We start from the raw sequence: 20,034 nt of genomic DNA on the forward strand, positions 1-20,034 counted from the left end.
TCTAACCCCACATTTAGATAATTTCATATGTGGAATATGTGGCCGATACCAAGTCTTGATTCGATTCGATACCTTGGCAATGTTTTAAGGACATGAAAAAGTGTATCCAAATTTTGTGGTTAGGCACGCTTTCTTATCAGTTGATCCAGATCCAGACATCAGTGATTAAAAGTAAATTTGACAATGCTGCTCGCTTGTCTCAAGCGTGTTGAATATTGAATATTGGTTCACTTCTTCCATGGGTTTCATGGCTGAGGTGGCACAGTCTCCCAAACCAGAGCTTGTGGGATCAATTTTGAGCCCTGTGACATTGCCATCGTGTCCTTGAGCTATACACTGACCACCATTCATAGGTGAGTGAGGAGAGAGTGTTAATGTTTTTGAGTGCCTTGGAGGAGGAAAAGTGCTATGAAAGAAAAAAGCCATTTACCATCCAAAAACTGTATTGTTTTACAAAAAACTCATTTAAAGTACCGTATTTCTCCGAGTGCAAGTCGACCTCGGTTATAAGTTGACCCGCCTCCCAACCCTTTTTTAACTTTAATTTGGGTGAATTTTACAAATATGCGAGTATAGTCTACCTCCGACTTTAGTGGCTACATAACTCATGACTTTCTAATTATAACACACAGTGTGTGGTGTGTTGTTAAAATAACGCAATTACGGTACTTTTAGATGCATTTCTTGTATGTGGAATAACACAATTTAACGATTGTGGGGGGAGCGGGTGTGTGCGTACATGTTTACATGTACGCACAATGTACATGTGTGCGTAGACGCAAAAGCTGAAACTAATGTTGCAACAATAAAATGATTTGAAGTTTCAATGCTTTATTTTTTTTGACAAAGCTGAATAATAATTTGTTGAAAAGCCCTAAAAGGCATCATCACTATCTGACACGCCAAATTGCGCCTCCCATTGACATCCTCTCCTTCCTGCTTGTTATTTGCGCAAATATCCTCGTTACGCTTCCTTGGTCAGTCATCTTCTGACCTGTCCAAGTTGTTTGAAATGTAGGTTTTCGGAGATGATTTGCTGATCATCTTACTTGGGATGTTCTTCACCCAAGTGATGACTGTTGTGAGATCAGAGCGTGGATTGTTACCCTTTGCTGTTTTTTCTTTCAACTGCCGGCATCCATGCCGGCTTGTTCAAGTGCACATCCAAAGGCTGGAGACAAGCCAAGCTGTCCTTTCCTTTTCATAATTTTTCGAAGTCCGCTGGAAAAAATATCCACGCAACCTTGTTGTTGACAACAAAGAAGCAACTAGGCGGCGCTTGACGAAAGTTCATTTTCTGATGTTCTTTGCAAACACTTTCAAACAAATGCATACTATATCGAATTAGACATATTCATAATAATTTTTAGCCTTGTAAATGACATGGCATTTGAATTAATGTTATTAAAAAATGTTCTGATCTTTTGAGTTATGCAGTTATAATTTGAGCCTCCTAATATGAAGGTTGAAAATGAGGGGAAAAAATACTCATTCTCTGAGAATTACGGCAGTCAAAAGTAAATTACCTAAGTTGTCTTGATGGAGATGACTTAGGTCACTGCCCCACCCTGCCTTCAAGTCCACCTGTCCTCTGAGCCAGCTTGGCATCTAATAGTCTGGTTCGCCAATAAGGGCAGACAGGCCTTGTTAGCTCAGTCAAGTGTATCTATTCACCCCAAAGCCACAGTTTGCACCAGCTTACTGGCTCCTCTAACCCACTATGGCACTGCATGCCAAGGTCAGCATGTCCTCTGCGTGTCGGGTGTTTGGTGTGTGTGTGTCGTGTGTGAAGATAGATAAGAGGGGCCCTGCTGGGAGGGAAGCATTGAGATATGGGGTAGAAAGGATGGAGGGCAGAAGACAGAAATGACAACACGAATGCATTTGTGTGCGCGTGCGTGAGGCGATGTGTGTGTGGGATCGGGTTGAAAAGTGGGTCATGATACAGTATGTGTGTGAAGCTCACAAGCATTGTATAAGTGAGCCCCAGGGTGGCCGCTGTCTGCATCTTCTGCGTTCTCTTGCACACATTTGCATGTGCACACATACACATAGACACAGATGCAGACACACACTTTAACTTTCAATATTGTTTACCAAATCTAAATTATTCACAGGATAGTTACAGTTGCCCTTTTTGGTCTCTACTCATGATGGTCACTTTTACTTGCTTCGTAGGTTTGCTGCATTTCCATATTTGCCAGTGGCATCAGACTGGAAAGATGCACAACGCATATTTAAAGTCTTGCATCAAGTAAAACATGCGGTCAGCTTCCCCTAAAAACATTTTTATGTCCTCTGCAGCACCCGACTACCAAAGTAATCTCTTATAAAATTGATATTAGAATCAAGCAAAACATATAAATATATGGGTATTTCACACTTCAGAGGTTTGTTTTTGATAACATGGACTCTGGTGCTATTTCTCAGAGTGTGGTTTGTTTGATCAAGTGTGAACGCTATCATTTAAACCCCTCTGTGCACCCAAAAAATTGGCCAGACAAACTCTTAGGTGGTTTGGATCTATTCAGCTGAAATGAAAATGTTACATGGACCAAAAAACATAGATTAGTATTTTTGGAGCAGAAAGCCTAGGGAAATCAGAAATATATATCAGTTGAGTTTGGTACAGCCGTTAAAAATGTCAACATTGCACAAAATTAAATGCATAACCTCTTCTACACATTTTTACTGTTTAAAACTAGAACAATACTATGTAATTAAGCAGGCAGCATTAAAGTTTTGTGAGGTTTGAATCCCCACTATTTTGGAGGTGAGGTGGGGCTTACAAAATCAGTGTATATTTTACACCATCCTCAAAAAAGAATTGCAATTGGGTATAAATGCCACTAATGAACTTCAAATTATTCAAGACAGAGGATTACAAAGCACAAATCTACACTATGCATCTAGAATGTAAACAATTGTAAAGCACTATTACATAAGCTTTAGTTAAATTATTCAACACAAAACATCTTCAAACGAAGCTCACTAGTAACCTTAATTAACTTAAATAACAATGTTAGTGTGCACTGATTTGACCCTTTGTGGAAAAAAAAAAATCAGCAAATGAACACATCAGGCAAAATAGCATTTATTAAACTCACCTTTTGGCAATTAAACACAGAAATTATTAAAAATCAAAACAACAATAAAAAAACAGGTACATTGTAATAGCACAATATAGACTGCATCATCAACAATGTGTGATAAACATACAAAAAAATGAATCCATCCATCCGTTTTTTTTTTTTTTTTATGGCCACTTATCCTCACCAGGCTTGCTGGTGCCTGTCCCAGCTGACTTCGGGCAGTAGGCGGGGAACACCCTGGTTGCCACCCAATCGCAGGGCACACAGAGGCCCACAACCATTCACGGACCCAATCATACCTAAGGACAATTTAGCATTCCAATTCACCTGACTTGCATGTTTTTGGTGTGTGGGAGGAAGCCGGACTGCCCGGAGAGAACGCACGTAGGCACGAGGAAAACATGCAAACTCCACACAAAAAGCCGGAGCCAGCTGGAATTGAACTCTGGTCCCTTAACTGTGAGCTGGACATGCCAACCACTCTTCCACCAAGCATCTTTTTTTTTTTTTTTTTTTTTTTAAATGGGAATAATGTTAGCCGCCAAAGAGAACCAGGGCCAAATAGACAATCTGAAAGTAAACTTGTTTTGTATTTATCAGTCCAGAAAAGGGAAGTCAAACACTTTTATACCAAATGCAATTATTTGCCAAGGTTCCCCGCTTCATCTGCCATCCATGCTTAGACAAAAGTGACTACTGCAGTCCCAAGTCTATTTTTGCTTATGCACAAAGAAAAACGTTTCTGTCAAAGTTAATATAAGTGATTGATGGAGAAACAAACTTGGTTGGCATCAGGAAAATAAAGCAAATCACAGGTGAGTGTAAACAAACAAAAAAAACATTTTTTTTAGTAGTGTTATTTTTATTAGCTTTTTGTATAAGTGAAGAACACATTTGGATTTTTGTGAAGAGCAAAAAAGGCTGTGACTTACTGCAACCCTTACTGCAACAGGAAGGTGATAGAAAATAGATGGCTGGATGAAATTCTATACTAATACTTGAATGTGCTTAGCCCCATTAGACCCACATCCAAGCTTCCATAGTGTAGACAGCTTTGCAAAGTAGGACTCCATGTCTGCAAGACAAGGTACGAATTAAGTAGGCAAAGAAATTAAGTTAATCATATTGATTCATAATGGAGAGTGTCAATTAAAGAAGTCCGTGTCAAAGGTTTGTAGTCTCCAGAGCTTTTTTTCTAACATGACAATATAAGATCTGTCTGCTCTAAACTTCCCAACAAACAATCTGAAAACCCAAGCAGGTCGCATGGATTAATCACCATGAGAATTGCATAGTGCTCATAAGCAGCACCATTGTTTTATTTTTCACTTTAGCAAGACCATTTGGAATGTTAAAGACATTTTGAAGTCTTATGGAACCAGTTTTTTTTTGTTTTTTTTAAGGAACACTGTATCCTTTCTGGGTTACTTCTAGGAGAAACTTATTACAGTGGGCCCCCGGTTTACGAAATTAATCTGTTCCGCGGTTGGGATCGTAAGGCGAATTCGCCATATGGCGGGCAATCCACACCTTTGTTATATAGCTAATAAACCCCAGGTAAATCCATCAAAATTGTACATGCATATTACAAATTTGTATCAAAAACTGCTACGTATACATAATATACATATATACAATTAAATAACATCATAAAAAATACAGAAATGATTTATTTACCTTTGAGTGACGTGATAAGCTTGTTATGGCCATAGTCCCTAGTGAGGGTAGCCTAGCCTAGCCTAGCCTTTTTTTGTATCTCTTGATTCTCTCCAGCTTGGTTTCCATACTACTCATCTTCTTATTTCTCCCTTTAACATCACTAGCAATCTTGGGAGCCATGGCTCACCCTTTCGAGTTTGAAGTAAGTAGTAAAATGCACAATAAATATGTTATTTTGAGATGAGATCCAGTCTTTAGCATGCGGACCTTTTGACCTTGACAGCGACCAAAAGCAGACCAGCATTGTAGTGACGTGAGCAGTGACGCATGTATAGACGTATCAGTGCGGACACATCCAACATGGCGGACACACATGCACACTGACCGCCATGTTGGATGTGTCGTAAGGTGAAAGAAATGGCATAAAGCGGGTACAAAAAATGTTGTGATCCACGTCGTAAGGTGAAAAAAAAAAAGTAAGGCAGGGACGTCGTAAGCCGGGGTCCACTTTATTTTGCAGGTCTCTGGGTAAAGCAGCTGCCTGCATAATTACAGAAAATCACTCAGTTTACACTTTGAGGTTGTATGCTGGCACATCTACATGCTTTGAATTTGGGGAAATTATCTTATTCCCATTCTGCTTGATGTTGTTTATGTGGATCCCTGCTCCCTGACACTACAGCTGAGCCTCATCTCAGTATCTCTGCTGGGTGCTTCACACACCTGTGGTTAAATCAATAACAGACATTCAGCACGGAATGAAAGTTTTTTTTTTGTCTTTTTTCCCCAAAATAATTTTAGCCCGACATTGCTTCATATAATTCATTTAATATGTGTGCTCAGTTTGAATCCACTTTGAATGCTCCCAATCTTCATAGTTAGTTTGTAAATGAAATGCTTTGTGACTTTGGGTAGGTGTATACAGTACACTAACAGAATCTGACCACAGGTGTTTCTTTTCTAATATCTGTTTAATCGGTATTATTTTGGAATGGAATCCATGCAAATAAACACATATAGAAGGAGTGTTCATGGATTTTAGTTTCTTTGTGGAAAACAATCTATATGAATAGCACACATACAAACACATTGAGACATATCACAAAGGTACACAGCGAAGGGTTGTCCAATTTATTTCCACATAGCATGCGCCCTACTACGACACGTATTTTACTGAAGCAATTTTTTGAGCTTTTGAGGTCCGGTGTAATATTTGCAATATTTTTGATACAATTTAAATCAGGGGATTCTTTCGAGGGTTCCAAATGGAATTACAGTATGATTTGGAATTACAGTATGATTTTTGCTGGTTTTGAGTCAGAACGATCTGTATGTGCACATATGCTTACAACTATAACAATGCCTTACCAACAACTGAGAAATGACTGTGATCAGCCAATTTCTGTAAAAATTATGTGAGGGTCTTAAGTCAATCAGTGGCTTTTTTGCCGATCACCAAAATAGATCACCTGTAGCTTGTACTTAGGCAGCTAGAGCCTAGTCTAAGTGCAGTGTAGCATCCCATTCTGCTTTCCTTAATATTGTACTTGGTATTTTGAATGTTGTTTTTAACTAATTCAAATCAATTAATGTATTAATCAGTCAATGATGCGTTATCATTTGGTGGGCCATTTGTCAGCACTGACAGACTGTCTGTCAGTTGCTGACGGGCCGACGAATAACGTGACTGCTCAAACGAACGGTGAATTAGAAATGTTGGGATTGCAATTTTCATCCGTCGTTGTAATCGTTGGGATATACATAACGTCAGAGGTCAGCTCGCCATGCCCTGTTTTGCTTACGGAAATATAATTCAACTGCCTTGGATGTTTATCTGCTATATTACTGCATCTTTATAGTTCAAACTGCAACCAGCCTGTAGTCATTGTGACAACAGTAACCAGTATCACCAAGCAGTGGAGAAATATGTTCAGTTGAGTGAATAAACCAAGTTTGTTTATTTTATCTGGCTTGAAAATAACGATGGACTGATGATGTCGGAAAGGGCGCTAAGATCTGCTCGAACGACAAATGTTTGACCAGCAAAAAAATGTAAGTTATCCACCCCTGAGTATTAGTAATTGAGTGCGGAAAAGAGTTTAATTTTGTGCTGGTAAAGGAGAGGATAGTAAGGGAATTGTGTCTAAAAAAACCCCCAACTTCCTTAACATTCTCATCCTGAAACGGGATAAGTTGTCAAACTGGTCAGCAGTGAATGGTTGCAGCAGTATTTGTATGCCTTAGAATTTTTTTTTTTTTTTTTGCTACTCCTATTTCTTTTCCCAAAGGTTCGTACTATCATTCATAAGTATGCTTCTCAGCAGACAACCAACAGAGTTTTTAGGTACAAACACGCTCACAAATTCCAGGATGCTTGTCTTAGCCCTCAGGGGGTTTCTTCATTAGATAAGTCAACAGTTTTTTGCGTACATCTGCACAACATTTCACGTAATTGCCTTATGGCCATGATATGCAAAAACTGAGCAAATCACTCCCTTGCCATTGGCTACACACACCCTACCCATGCAAATATTATGCAAATCTAACTTTCCAGAGATTTCCCAATCACATCGTTTCATAGAGTTGCTGAAATATAAGCATACTTACTTGCTGAGTCATTGCAAGTAACTTTGGCACACTGATGATGAGAACTGAATAGCAAGCACAGTTAAAAACCTAACCTGGATCTCTCGGGTACGGTGACCTTGTCATCATACAGGACACAATGCCCTATGAATGAAGACAATATGTGCTCACAAAATAAACTTCAACAGTATCGTAACAAACATACCTTGAATGAATCTAACCATTTCTATTCTTAAAATCACTTTCTTTTTTCTCAACCTACATGTTTGCATGATTAATCATTCATAATGAATCCCTGACTTTTTCCCCCAACAGATGATCCATTAGAAGCTGATTTGTGGCTTCTGAACAGCTGCACTGTCAAAAATCCTGCAGAAGACCACTTCAGAAACTCAATCAAGTACGGAACTCACATTTACTTCTCCCACCAATATTTTCTATGAACTCTTTTTTTCTTCTACTTTTTAGTCAGCCACCTGGCTTTGACATTTCTCAAAACTGCTAAACAGCTATTTCAATACACATTACACACACGAGCAGAGAATTAGAGAAAGGCGTGTACATTTGCATAAACATAGTCAAATTAAGCTAGAAGCTGTTTTGCATTTTGATTAATTTTCCCTCATCAGGGGTACACCCACACCCAGCGCTTATTGTACTGGTGAGCGAAAACAATGATTCACTGGGTTTTATATCATTTTGGTACTAAACTATATTAGCTCTCACAGTAAAGTCACTGACCTTGATTTGGGTCTTTTGTGTGAATTTTATATGTTAGGACCCATTTTTCAGTAGGTAAAATGTTTGGTCATAGCTAAAGGTTCATTACTTTGTGAACAACTGCATGAACAATAGCAGTTTAGGAACAGCATTTCTCAGCATACAATTGCAAGGAAATTATGAATTTAATCTTTTATGATCCTTGTTTTATTCAAACAAATAATATTATATATATAAATATAATAAGTGACCGATGAGTGATTTTTTTTGGTGACAAAAATAGGCCTTTTGTGAACTTACATCTTTTCAATTCGTGACACCAGCTAATGGTATCCATAACGATACAAACATTATTTCATGGTATCAGTACTCGCGACAGTCATACCAGCATCTGACGCCTACTAATGGCCGTTTTAGAATCGGCAACTAGAAGCTAGCATAAAAATATAACATTAACAGAAATATTGACCTGTCTTTAAAATAATCTTTCATGTTTTTTGAGGGAACTTTTTTGTATGAAAAGTTCTATTGATAGTGATACTTTGTATATGTATCAATGATAGATGACTACTCAAGAATTGCATACTTGTGTATATATTTATTTATTTTACATGTATTTCATTTAATTGCAGGACACTAACTCCTAATTGTTTTTGTTTTGATGTTTTACCAAAGAAATTACAGATAAGAATGCCATCAAGGCACCACATCGATGAGTACTATATTTAAGAGTAGTAGTATTGCTAAAAGCTTTTCTATACCATTCCTATTCCTTTATGATCTTGAATGGAATCACATTGAACTGTACAGTAGCTCCCTTAATCATGATAGTAATTGAATTTGAATTTTGATGCGGCTAAATATTCCTCTGCCTACTACTGGTTAGATTTTCAGGGATTTGAGTGAAAATGGATTTCACCGCCCCACCCCTCTGTTGTGGTTTGGAGAGGCAGAGTGAAAATATATTTTATTACTTCTGGAGAACTGGGGCACAGCAGTCTTCCCTGCCAAGTATGCTTGTGAATGTATTGGAGGGTGAGCTTATGAGAAAATGTGAGCAGATGGGGATATCACTTGTGTACATTGTTCATCCATCGTTCATCCATCAATCCACTGTATATTCATCTTACTCTGTGTGATTTCCATGGGAGCTGGCTCCTATCCCAGCTTCCATTAGGCAATAGGCACGGTACATCCTGAACAGACACCTTGTTAATTACGTACTAATTCACACCAGGGGAAATTTATAATCTGTGAGGAGTTTAACATATATTCTCTCTTTTACAAACCCCAATTCCAATGAAGTTGGAATATTAAAAAAAAATCTTTAAAAACATAATGCCATGATATCCAAATCCTTTTCAATCTGTTTTTGATTGAAGAAAAAAAAAGTAATTTAATGTTCAAACTGATGAAGGTTATTGTTCTGCTGCAGATATTTTCTCATTTTCATTTTGATGCCTGCAACTTTTTTCTCCCAAAAGCTTGGCAAGGTCAACAAAGAATGGGGAAAAGACAGTCAGTCACTGCATATATACTGTAAATTCAAGTTAAAACTATACCATGCAATTTGGAATCATTGGTATACATTGCTGAAAGGTACTTGGTCCAGGTTTTGGAACGACATATACTGGCATTCAACCAACGTCTTTCTCATGGAGCCCCCACTTATTTCAGTACAGAAATGCCAAACCACATTTAGCACATGAACCACATTCTGCACTTGTTGCAGGAACATGTCTTTTCCTTAAAAGTGAGTATTAGACTAACCTGCCAAGTTTACCTTTCATTGAAAATGTGTTGCACAATACAGTATCAAGTCTTTGTACTGTATTCAATAGAGAATAGGTTAAAAAGGATTTGCAAATATTATGATCTAATTTTCTTTACATTTTACACACCATCACAACTTATCATATTTCTCAGAATACGAGTTGATCACTGTTATACGGTGACTCCCCCCCTTTTTTTTTACTTCAATTTGGGTGAATTTTCCCCAAAAAAACAAACAAAAAAACAATTATAAGTCTACTGCTGACTTTAGTGGTTACATAGATTGGCTGTCCAATTATAACACATGTTGTGTGTTATTAAAATGATGAAATTACACTACGTTTGGATGCATTTTGAATAACATAATTGTTGCTGTAATGGGGGAGGGTATGGGGCGGAAACAAGACAAGTGTGAGACAACCTGCACGTGTGCAACTAATATCGCAACAACAAAATGATTTGAAGTTTCAAGTCTTATTGTTTTGAAATAGCTGAATATGAATTTGTTGAAAAGCCCTAAAATTCATCATCACTATCTGACACGCCAACTAGCCCCTCCCATTTGACTTACGGATTTCTTCTCCTTCTCCTCCTTAATTGTTCAAACATCCTCAAACACAGATACATGAAAAAGCTCTGTTTTCTCTCCTCCTAATATGGGAATTGAAAATTAGGGGAGGAAAAAAATAAACTCAACTTGTACTCAGAGAAATATGATAATGCGAAACAAGGTTCTTACTTTGTAAGGAAATTGTAATGCCTGACCAGCAGCTGTAGTAGAAGGAGAAGATATTGACTTTCATTTTCAATGTCGTTTGTCCTCTGGTGTTGCTGGTGCTCAGTGCCTTTACCACCCAGCTTTTGGTATTCTGCACTAATCATACTAACGTTAATGAAAACAAACAAAAGCCTCAATTGGAAATTGAATAAGCATCGTTGTTCACAAAATAAAATAAGTACAGAAATGTAAACTTGATCAACTACAGCTTTGTTTATAACGGTAACAACTACTGTATATGTACACTGAAAAACCCTAACCCTTCGTTTTCATTTTTATCACTGTCACACATGAGCTTTCGGTGTTGATGTTAAATGAGTTTATTTTGATATTGCTGTACATCAATAGCTACAAACATGCAAATTCCACACAGAGATGTTTTAAGTGAGATTCAAACTCAGATCCCCAGACTGACTCTCGCTAGCCACTACCTTCAACGTATACCGTAATTTCCACACTATAAGGCACATTTAAAAGCCTTGATTTTTTTTAAACGCTGATGGTGCGCCTTATAATCATGTGTGCCTTATATATGGATCAATATTGAGATTGAGATTTGTAGATGGGGAATGAACTGAAAAAAGTAAGCTTTACCTGTTTCTTTTGTGTGTATACAGTTGAACAAGGTTGCTCATATTGACATTGAGTTATTATGCTATTGAGAGTTTAGAGTTATTATTTGAGTTATCATTGTTATTACTTTGAGTATTACTATATTGTGATTGAAAAAGTGTTAAAATATGTAATTAATTGAGGGTGCGCCTTATAATCTGGTGCGCCTTATAGTGCGGAAAAAAAAAATATATATATCCTACATACCTAAAGTCACAAACGCATTGTAGGTATAAGCACATATGAAAACACATAACACATTTGGTCTCAATCATACCCAAATTTACTTTACCTATTTTCCTTAAGCAGGAATTCACTATTGTCACTTTGTTGTATAAACTGGTCATGCAGCACCTTGTGCATGATTTATTATTTTCTTTTAACCATTTCTTTATTGAGTTTTCACATGGGGGATAACAGCAACAATTAAGTCTCACAGTGGATGGAAAAGCACCTTGTGCATGTTAACTTGCAAAGCAGCGTGGATAATGAGATATACGTATGTGTGCTTTGAAATTGTAAACTTAATAATTTAATTTAGTGTGAGACACCTTTCAAATAATTGACTGTCATTGTGTTAAAGAAGCTGTTGCTCACCAGCATGTAATTAAACAGCTCTGTTTACGCTTGTATTTTTTTACACGTTTTAAATTTTTCCACTTGGCTGTCTCTAGTAATTTTTATGATCAAGAGAATGTTTGCTTAATGAATTAGAACCGATTCAGAGTTCTGTACATCAGTTTTTTTAAAACACACCAATCCCCCTGTTTTATTTAAATTCATTTCATTATCATTTTAATATTCATGAAGCAACCACAAGAGAGTGAGGGGGGAAAAGTTTTTAATTGAAAAGGGACACACAACACACAGAATGAACTCTTGGAATATTTCCAAATTGTATACGCTTTGCTTATATTGTGTATTTAGCCAGATGTTTGCTCTGGTGTTGCAAGTAATTACTATGGCCTCTAGGAACACTCTCTTGGCAGTGTTGCTTGGCAGACATTAAACTTTAAACCCTTTTTGGCCTCAATTTTGTAAACCACTTGTTTCTTTAATTCAGTATGTTGCTTGACAAACTTTCTTTGTACATGAACCACCTTACAGTATTACTTTTGTTATATTATGTTGGCTTTTGAAAGTTATTTATGTACTTGATTTTGTTTTGCTTGGTTAATTCTTTTATTAATTTTACGCACGTTATGTAAACATTGCAATTGAATCCACGTAAAAGTGCTTTCCAACATTGCAAAAAACAAAAAAGGTAGAAAAGCAAGGTTTGCCATTTATTAAGTTAATTTTAAAGCACATTTTAAACCTCAAAGTATCTTGTTGTTCAGGTCAGTACATCGTTTGCATACAGTCATGAGGTTTGAATAATACTTTTTTTGTTGTTTTTGTACAGTGAAGACATAGATTACAAATGAATGAAGTGCATGACACCATAAAGTACTCTTCTACTGTCATGTGTTATAAACGGCCTGAAATCCAGAGTGACCTTTATATTTTTTCCCCTTTTTCGACTGAAGGCATTTTTTAAAGTCTGTGTTCGCTGACTCCCATAGACAAGACATGGATTTGTAGTTGACTCGACACAAACGTGCGCACACACACAAAAGCGCTGCTTTGGGGCTGGTTTTGGTGCAACCCAGGGATTGGCATTAAATCTGTCAGTTCTGCTGGGCATTAGCCTACATTTCACAGCACACACAAATGAAAATCCCAATCGAGAAGGAGCACGATAAGCAGAGGGAAATGACAGATTGGATGTAAATGGTGTAGTCTAAAATTCGGGTACCAATAGTTTTACTCTAGGAGGCCTTAAGGCACACAAATGTCACCGAATTACAATCTAACTTTATTTTTGTTTTATTTTAATCTTTTCTTTTTTGTTTTTCTTTTTCCGGAAACTGAAATAAATAATCCAATTTATTGACTGATTAATCAAAAAGCCAATCAGTACAAGGTTTTTATTTTTTTTTAATGTCCATTGTGTTGTCAACCTATGCTATGCTCTCTATCATAGATAATGTCCGTTTTGGTACCGTACAGAAGAAGAGTAATGTTTGACAATTTGAGCCAAAGTTTGGGAAAAATTAGACTTTTTTTTTTTTTTTTAAATCGCCCTGTAATTCATGGCACACGATTTATTATTTTATTTGTCAAGGAAAGTAAATGTAAATTAGTGGTATGCTAACTTAGGCATTGTGTTACTATGTTAATATACATATTTACTTTCAAAGAAACAGTAGATGAAAGTTAGCGTTTGCAGAATGACAAACATGATTTCGTTTTACCTCTCAGAGTGCCGAAAACTTGCTAACTCCTGTTCTAAGCATTGAGGAAACAACTCATGCAGCTGGTGTTGAATACAAGCAAGTTGTGAAAGTGAAGTCATTGTTCCTTTCTTTTATTCTGTGTTGTGGCATGTTTTGTTCTTGTTTTGCGATAGTAAGGTGAAATGTCACATTTTATTCAACTCTGATGTGAGTGGGCAAAACAAGCAGTCTTCTGTTGTTGTAGCCAAAACCAGCATTGTCAGAACTCTTGATTTATCTGCTGTAAAGACCTTGGGGCTTTGCTCTTTGCCTGCTATGAATGTGGGGAGGCAATCACTTAGTATATGGTACATGCTTTCTTCCTGTCTACCATGTTGATGCACTACTTTGTCCGTTTTAACCTACCGTATGAGTTTTTTATCGTTCATTATAAACTGAATCACACTGCATTCGAGTAAAGTGTACCTTTTGAATCAGTACACATTGAGGATGTATTAACAGACCTTTTAGTAACAATCAGGCCAGTATCCATCAGTCCAGACCGAGGAGGATTTAGAAATATTCCTGTTGTGAGGGCAGATTCTATCACTAGGCTTTGCGTTAAATATTCAAGAAATTCAAACATCAACAGCAGTCAGAAAGAATTTTGCAGAGTGGACTTAGAATGTAGCAAATTTACAGTCTTCGTCTTTTTTTAAGCTCGTTTATCACAAACAGTGATAGGCAAAGCAGCCATCAGGAGGGGTTGACGGTAATGTGATGGAAGGCTAATTATGTTTAAATCCCTGATCCTAATGGACTTGGCTTTTATCAGCTCGATTGGCTTTGAATAGCCAGGTATTAGTTCCTCTCATTTCGAGAAGCACTGAAAAGTTTTACGGTCATTCACTGAGGGAATGTCAAGTCAAAGGACATTCAGTTTATCAACGGTGTTACTCCAGCAACTTTGCTCTTTTTCATCAGTGTTTAGGGTCTAACTTCAAGAAGGTTATAGAAAATTCGCTCAGCCTCAAATGCACTTAGTCTTCAGTCAATAATAAGTGTTTATCCTTGCGGATGGACATGTTTTATGCCAATGATCCCTGGATGTATTGTATAATAGTTTTAGCTTTGGTCATACAACTTTAAAAGATGTTGCCCCCTTCTGATTTCAAATTTTCTTTGCATGCATAACACGTATTACTATTTAAATTTGGTTTGATGATCTTAAAAATTGGTTTGAATGTTAACCTCTATCCCACTGAGGGGCCAGGGTTGGCGAGTATCAGCTAGCAGCAGTAGCGGCTCTTTTGATCTCAATGGTGTTTGTACAAAGTTGCAAATGTTTGTAACCTGTTTTAAACATTTGCCAAGGATTCCCCAGATAGTTGCCAGATGCTTACCTAAACTGTTCTTGTCGCAAGGCAAATGCTGAAACTAATGTTGCAACAATAAAATCATTTGAAGTTTCAATACTTTATTTTTTTGACACAGCTGAAGATTACTTTGTCGAAAAGTCCTAAATGTCATCCTCAATATTTGCCGCTTCAAATAGCTCTTCTTATTTAGCTCCCGACCGTGTGTATGTAGTCATACATGAACCCCTTTAAATATTTGCTTTCTGGCAGATAAACCCTACCTCTGTACTGAAATATAATTTGCTTTACATTTTATAATGTCAGATACACTGCAAGACTTCTTAAAGTCTTTTCCCAGATTGAGGGAAATCAAATCCCACACATGGTCATACTGGTATCCGACTATGGCCATGTGTTTCTGTGTTACGCTTGGGATGTGTGTGTACATGAATGTTTGGTGAAATGAATGGCTGCATAATCACAGCCTGTCACATTGTGACTGCGGCTTTTATAAGGCTTTTCAGAACAGCAGTCACAAACAGCTTTTACCCATTGAGTTTCAGACGGACGGCTGCTTTTAAGACACCCTACAGGGTTCCAGAGCGTTTTTTTTTTTTTTTTTGGTACCCCCCCAGCTCATTCTCAATTGTGGGTTGAAACCCTCAGAGGCCATGTTAATATAGGACTGGAAATAAAAAGGGGACCTTTCACCCTGGCATAATGCAAATGACTGAGTCTTTTATATTTCAGTACCAGGTCAAATTTTCATTTTGTCAAGGGATTGTGGTGTTTAGTTTTTGGTGCTTTCAGGAATCCATTCCTGTTAAAGGGCTCAGTGAATATGTCATCCATTTAGTTTCTAATGGAAAGCGACACAGCTAGTAGTGTAAACTTCAATACAGTGCTTTTAAACTAGGCATGGCTAGGCTAAGTGTATGTGAAGCCATTTTAGACAATGTTCTTGTCTTTTGTTTTTATTTTCCGTGATTGAATTTGAGGATTAAAACTACAACTACATGGCTGTTTTTGAAGCTGCTGAAGAATACATTTATTATTACGTTAGACTTTTTATTTTCTGTCCGTTTATTTTTTTTTTTTTGTGAAATCAGACAGTTTAACATTTTCTTGGAACATTGGGTTAACATGTTTATTTCTTATCTCTGGTAGCTCCAGATCAGTTGTGACAGACAGTTAAGAGAAAGTAAGTATTCTTTCTTATAGTCACATTCACACTTTAGGATACGACAGGATTAGTAGTGTCTCGTGTTAATAGCGTTCTCTCCTTGCAGAGAGAGAGTCTCGCCGTTGCCTGAGCTTTTAAGAAACAAGAAAGAGCTAAGTCTCTCAGTGGGTGGTTGGATGGCCTTGCCTGGTGATTGCTTCACAGGAAGCAACATCTTATTAAGACGTTAAACCGTTGACACCGGAAAACTGAATGTAGATTGAAATTTCTGAAAGCAATTCTTATAGTGTCTCATTCGAAGTCTTCATTTCTATGAAGCATCTTCAAAAATATACAAAAAAGATACAAATATATACATATTTACCATGATTACCCAAATATAAGACGTACTTTTTTCCCCCCAAAAATGAAGGGCAAAAGTATGGGTGCGTCCTATAAATGTAACTTAAAATTTTGATTTTTTTAAATTTTATTTTTTTATTCAACACCATTCAAGGAAGATTGATCCGTCAGTCACATAAGCCGAGTTTCGACGCGCAGATGTGCATTTTTATATCGCCCTTATTCTTACTTAAAAAAAAAAAAAAATCGAGTAACAGGATGAGCCATAGGGCGGACGTCAGGTGGCTGTTTGCAGCAAGTGCAGCTAACAGCAGCTTGTGTTAGATGAGATTGTTACGGCAATATGTTCAACAAAAGAAGTGAGAGAGTAGGCTGAACCACCTTAGAGTCCATCCTTGTTCACACACAGGAATCTTACTAAAACGGAGAGGATCACGTAAAAGTGAGGATGTAGAGAAATCCTCACTTTTCCATTCAGTTAAGGGTGGTGGACACAGAAAAGTATTCCATTTGACTCTTTTATTAATTGCGATCTTTTGGCATGTTCACAAAATCATGAATTTGGTGAAGCACATATGCTGTGCAACTTTGGGTATTTATGGTAAAGCGAACTCCCGCCGAGGCGTTCACTGGTTGTTCACAATGTTGGAAATCTGAAATACACTAAACAAAATACAGTGGACCCCTGGGTTATGGCGTCCCTGCCTTACGCTATTTTCACATTAAGATGTGAAATGCTGAGCTTTTTCGTCCCCTCTTTAAGGCATTTATCCCGCTTTATGATTAACATCAACAGCTGTCATGACCTGTGGGGTTGATTGGCTGTTGTTTTTCCTCCCTCTTGAGGTATATTTAGGTAATTGCTCTTTTTTTCTGTTGGCGTCAAACTGCCTCCGCTGCAACACATCACAGGGTCACAAAGACGGCTGCCTAAGAACTTGATCTCATGTGAGAGAGCTTTCAATATCGTATTTTTTATTTTTTTTTTGCATTTTAGACCTTAATTCAAACTTGAATTGGTTATCCATGAGTCCCAAGATTGCTAGTAATGTTAAAGAGGTAAGAAGATGATTTATTTGGAAACAAAGCTGGATATAATCAAGAGGCTACCTGTACCAGGGAATATGGCCATAGCAAGCGTCAACTCAAAGGTAAATAAATCCTTTATATATTTTTTATTTATGATGTTATTTAATTGTATGCATGTATATTATATATAAATAAGATTTACTATACTACTTTGATACCAATTTTGAATATGTATATACAATTTGGATGTTTTTACCTGAGGTTTTACACGCATTATCTAATTAACATAGGTTTAGATTGCCCACCATACGGCAAATTTGCATTATGATCCCAACCACGGAACGGATTAATCTCGTAAACCGGGGGCCCACTGTATACATATTTGACGGATATGAAATAATCTTCCTGTGAACAAGGATGGAGTCAAACTATGATTCAATCTGCTCGCTTCTTTTATTGAAAATAATGCTGTAACAACCTCAGATAACATGAACTGTGTGAACTGAAACTCAGACACTGCCTGATATCAGCCGACTGACTTGCGCCCTCTAGCTCGCCCTGTTACCGTAATTACTCTTAAGACAATGCACCATATAGAATGTCCAGCTAGACATCAAAACCGGGCTTATGTGGCTGACGAATGCAATCCTCCTCGAATGTCACCTAGGAAAAAAAATCTAAACTTTAAATCACCATTTATAGGACATACTTTTGACATCTTATACAGTATTTGGGGAATTGTGGTATCTGATGCATTCCCACAAGTTAAGATGAGGCTTTAAGTGTTTATTTACTCTACATACAGAACTGTTGCTTGTCTTTTATGTAGACACTGTTTCATGTAGCAGATATCCAGTCAACATGCAGGAAATTTTAACATTCGCCTGGATGGACGCGTTAGAATTGTAAACACCTGCAACTGTGCTTTGCTTATCCAATCATCTCTACCGATGATGATTGTTGAAACAGTTGTTGATTATTTCAAACTGTCTTGCACAATATTTGATCAAGAATTAACTTATCCCTATTGTGCTTCTTTTAACAACATCCAAGGTCACTTTTGCCAATGAGCTTCACAAATCAGCTCCAGCAATCCAACTATATGTCACTATGAGCCTTAAATGTGTTCTATCTGTGACCACTTTTTGCCTAACATACAACTCAGAAATCATTTAATAATGACCAATTACCATTTATTATAATTAATGTAGAATTTTCATGGATAGTATACTTTATATCTTTGTTTTACTTTGGGATTCTCTTTGACTTTTGTGCTGGATTTCATTAAGCATTCTAGCAATTGTCCTTTTACAACTTCACACCTTTTCTGTGCTCACTATTTACTATTTCCATAAGATCTCAATTCATAAGCTCTCGGTCTGGCCATTTACAACATACTGTGTGTGGGTGTTCAAAATAAACCAGCTGCCAGTGAAAATAGAGGTCATATTTCTTGCAATTAAGTTGGTTTTACTTTGCCAAACGTTTCTCATGTAACCAGCTGTTATGTGAGAATCGTTAATTTGAGCTTCTGAGTAATATTGGCTGTAGAAAAGTAGTCTTTTTTTTTTTGCTGCAAATGATTAGCACTGTTATAAGAAGCACAAATGTGGTGTCCTAGTTAATCTTGCAGAACAATCAAAATGCACAGAGCTGAAATGATTTTCTGTATCATAACAGTATACACATCAATAATTGCATTTGACATTGATAACACACAAATTCTTGGAAGCCTTTTAAGTTACCAAATTTTGAAAGTGTGGCATCCTCCATATAGTTGAAAAATATTTTCATTTTAATATGTTTAATGATGTTTCCAGCCTTAAACCTTTTTCAATATGCATTTTTAAACTGCACGTTGAATACTCACACTTTTTCTCAAGGACAAATACACCCTGTACAAAATGCTTGTTTCACTTCTGTTAACGAAAGAAAACTCCCCAATGTTGACTGAAATAATCTGAAACTGACCAAAGTACTATTATTTACTCATGTAAGTCTCATCATTTTGTATATAGTAATATGTTCTCTTTGGCCCACCAGTCTAAACACAATATTATGTTTATTTTTGAGAATTTTGATTCTGAAGTTTTTGTTTACTTATGAATTTACAGTAGCATGTTTGATCTAGAAGGTTGTATAAGACCTTGATTGACATAGTGAACTTTGTAAATTTGGTGCATTTTATTTGAGTGAAAGGAAAAAAAAAATCCCTGTAAAGCTGTATACGATTGGGATTTGAAAAGAGTCACTTTTGATGGGTTTCTGGTGCTCGAGCTTTTTTCTTCAGGTCGTTTTTCTCTCAGCTGGTGATGACAGATGAGCACAAGGTCACACCATTACATCTCTTTGTCCATCATTCTGTCTTATAACCGTTCTACTTTTGCACCTTCACTCCCTCCTGCGACTCTAGTATCCCTCATTTTACTCAAAATTGAGTTTTCTTTTCACTTGGGTTTCCCCGTTAAAGCTTATGTGATAAAATGGATACAAAAAGTCAACACACTAACTTGTGTTACAAGAAAAAACATTTTTCAACCATTATATTTTCCTATATTGTGTAAAGTACTGCAGTAAACTAATTTATGGGTGATGGATGGATTGTTGGTGGATGGATGAATTGAGATTGATTTAATAGATTAGT

General features: G+C 36.9%; 1 protein-coding gene across 1 annotated transcript in view; it reads left to right on the top strand.

Moving 5' to 3' along the window:
• LOC148426809 (threonylcarbamoyladenosine tRNA methylthiotransferase-like) overlaps positions 1-20,034 on the top strand; it is a 200,824-nt gene that overhangs the window by 21,288 nt on the left and 159,502 nt on the right. The window contains exon 4 of the mRNA XM_088410634.1: positions 7,653-7,737. Coding sequence (XP_088266760.1) covers positions 7,653-7,737 — 85 coding nt within the window. The remainder of the gene's footprint in view (positions 1-7,652; positions 7,738-20,034) is intronic.

This window comes from Hippichthys cyanospilos, chromosome 3 (assembly GCF_059441005.1).
Source record: "Hippichthys cyanospilos isolate Australia breed blue-spotted pipefish chromosome 3, RoL_Hcya_1.0, whole genome shotgun sequence".
Lineage (NCBI taxonomy): Eukaryota > Metazoa > Chordata > Actinopteri > Syngnathiformes > Syngnathidae > Hippichthys > Hippichthys cyanospilos.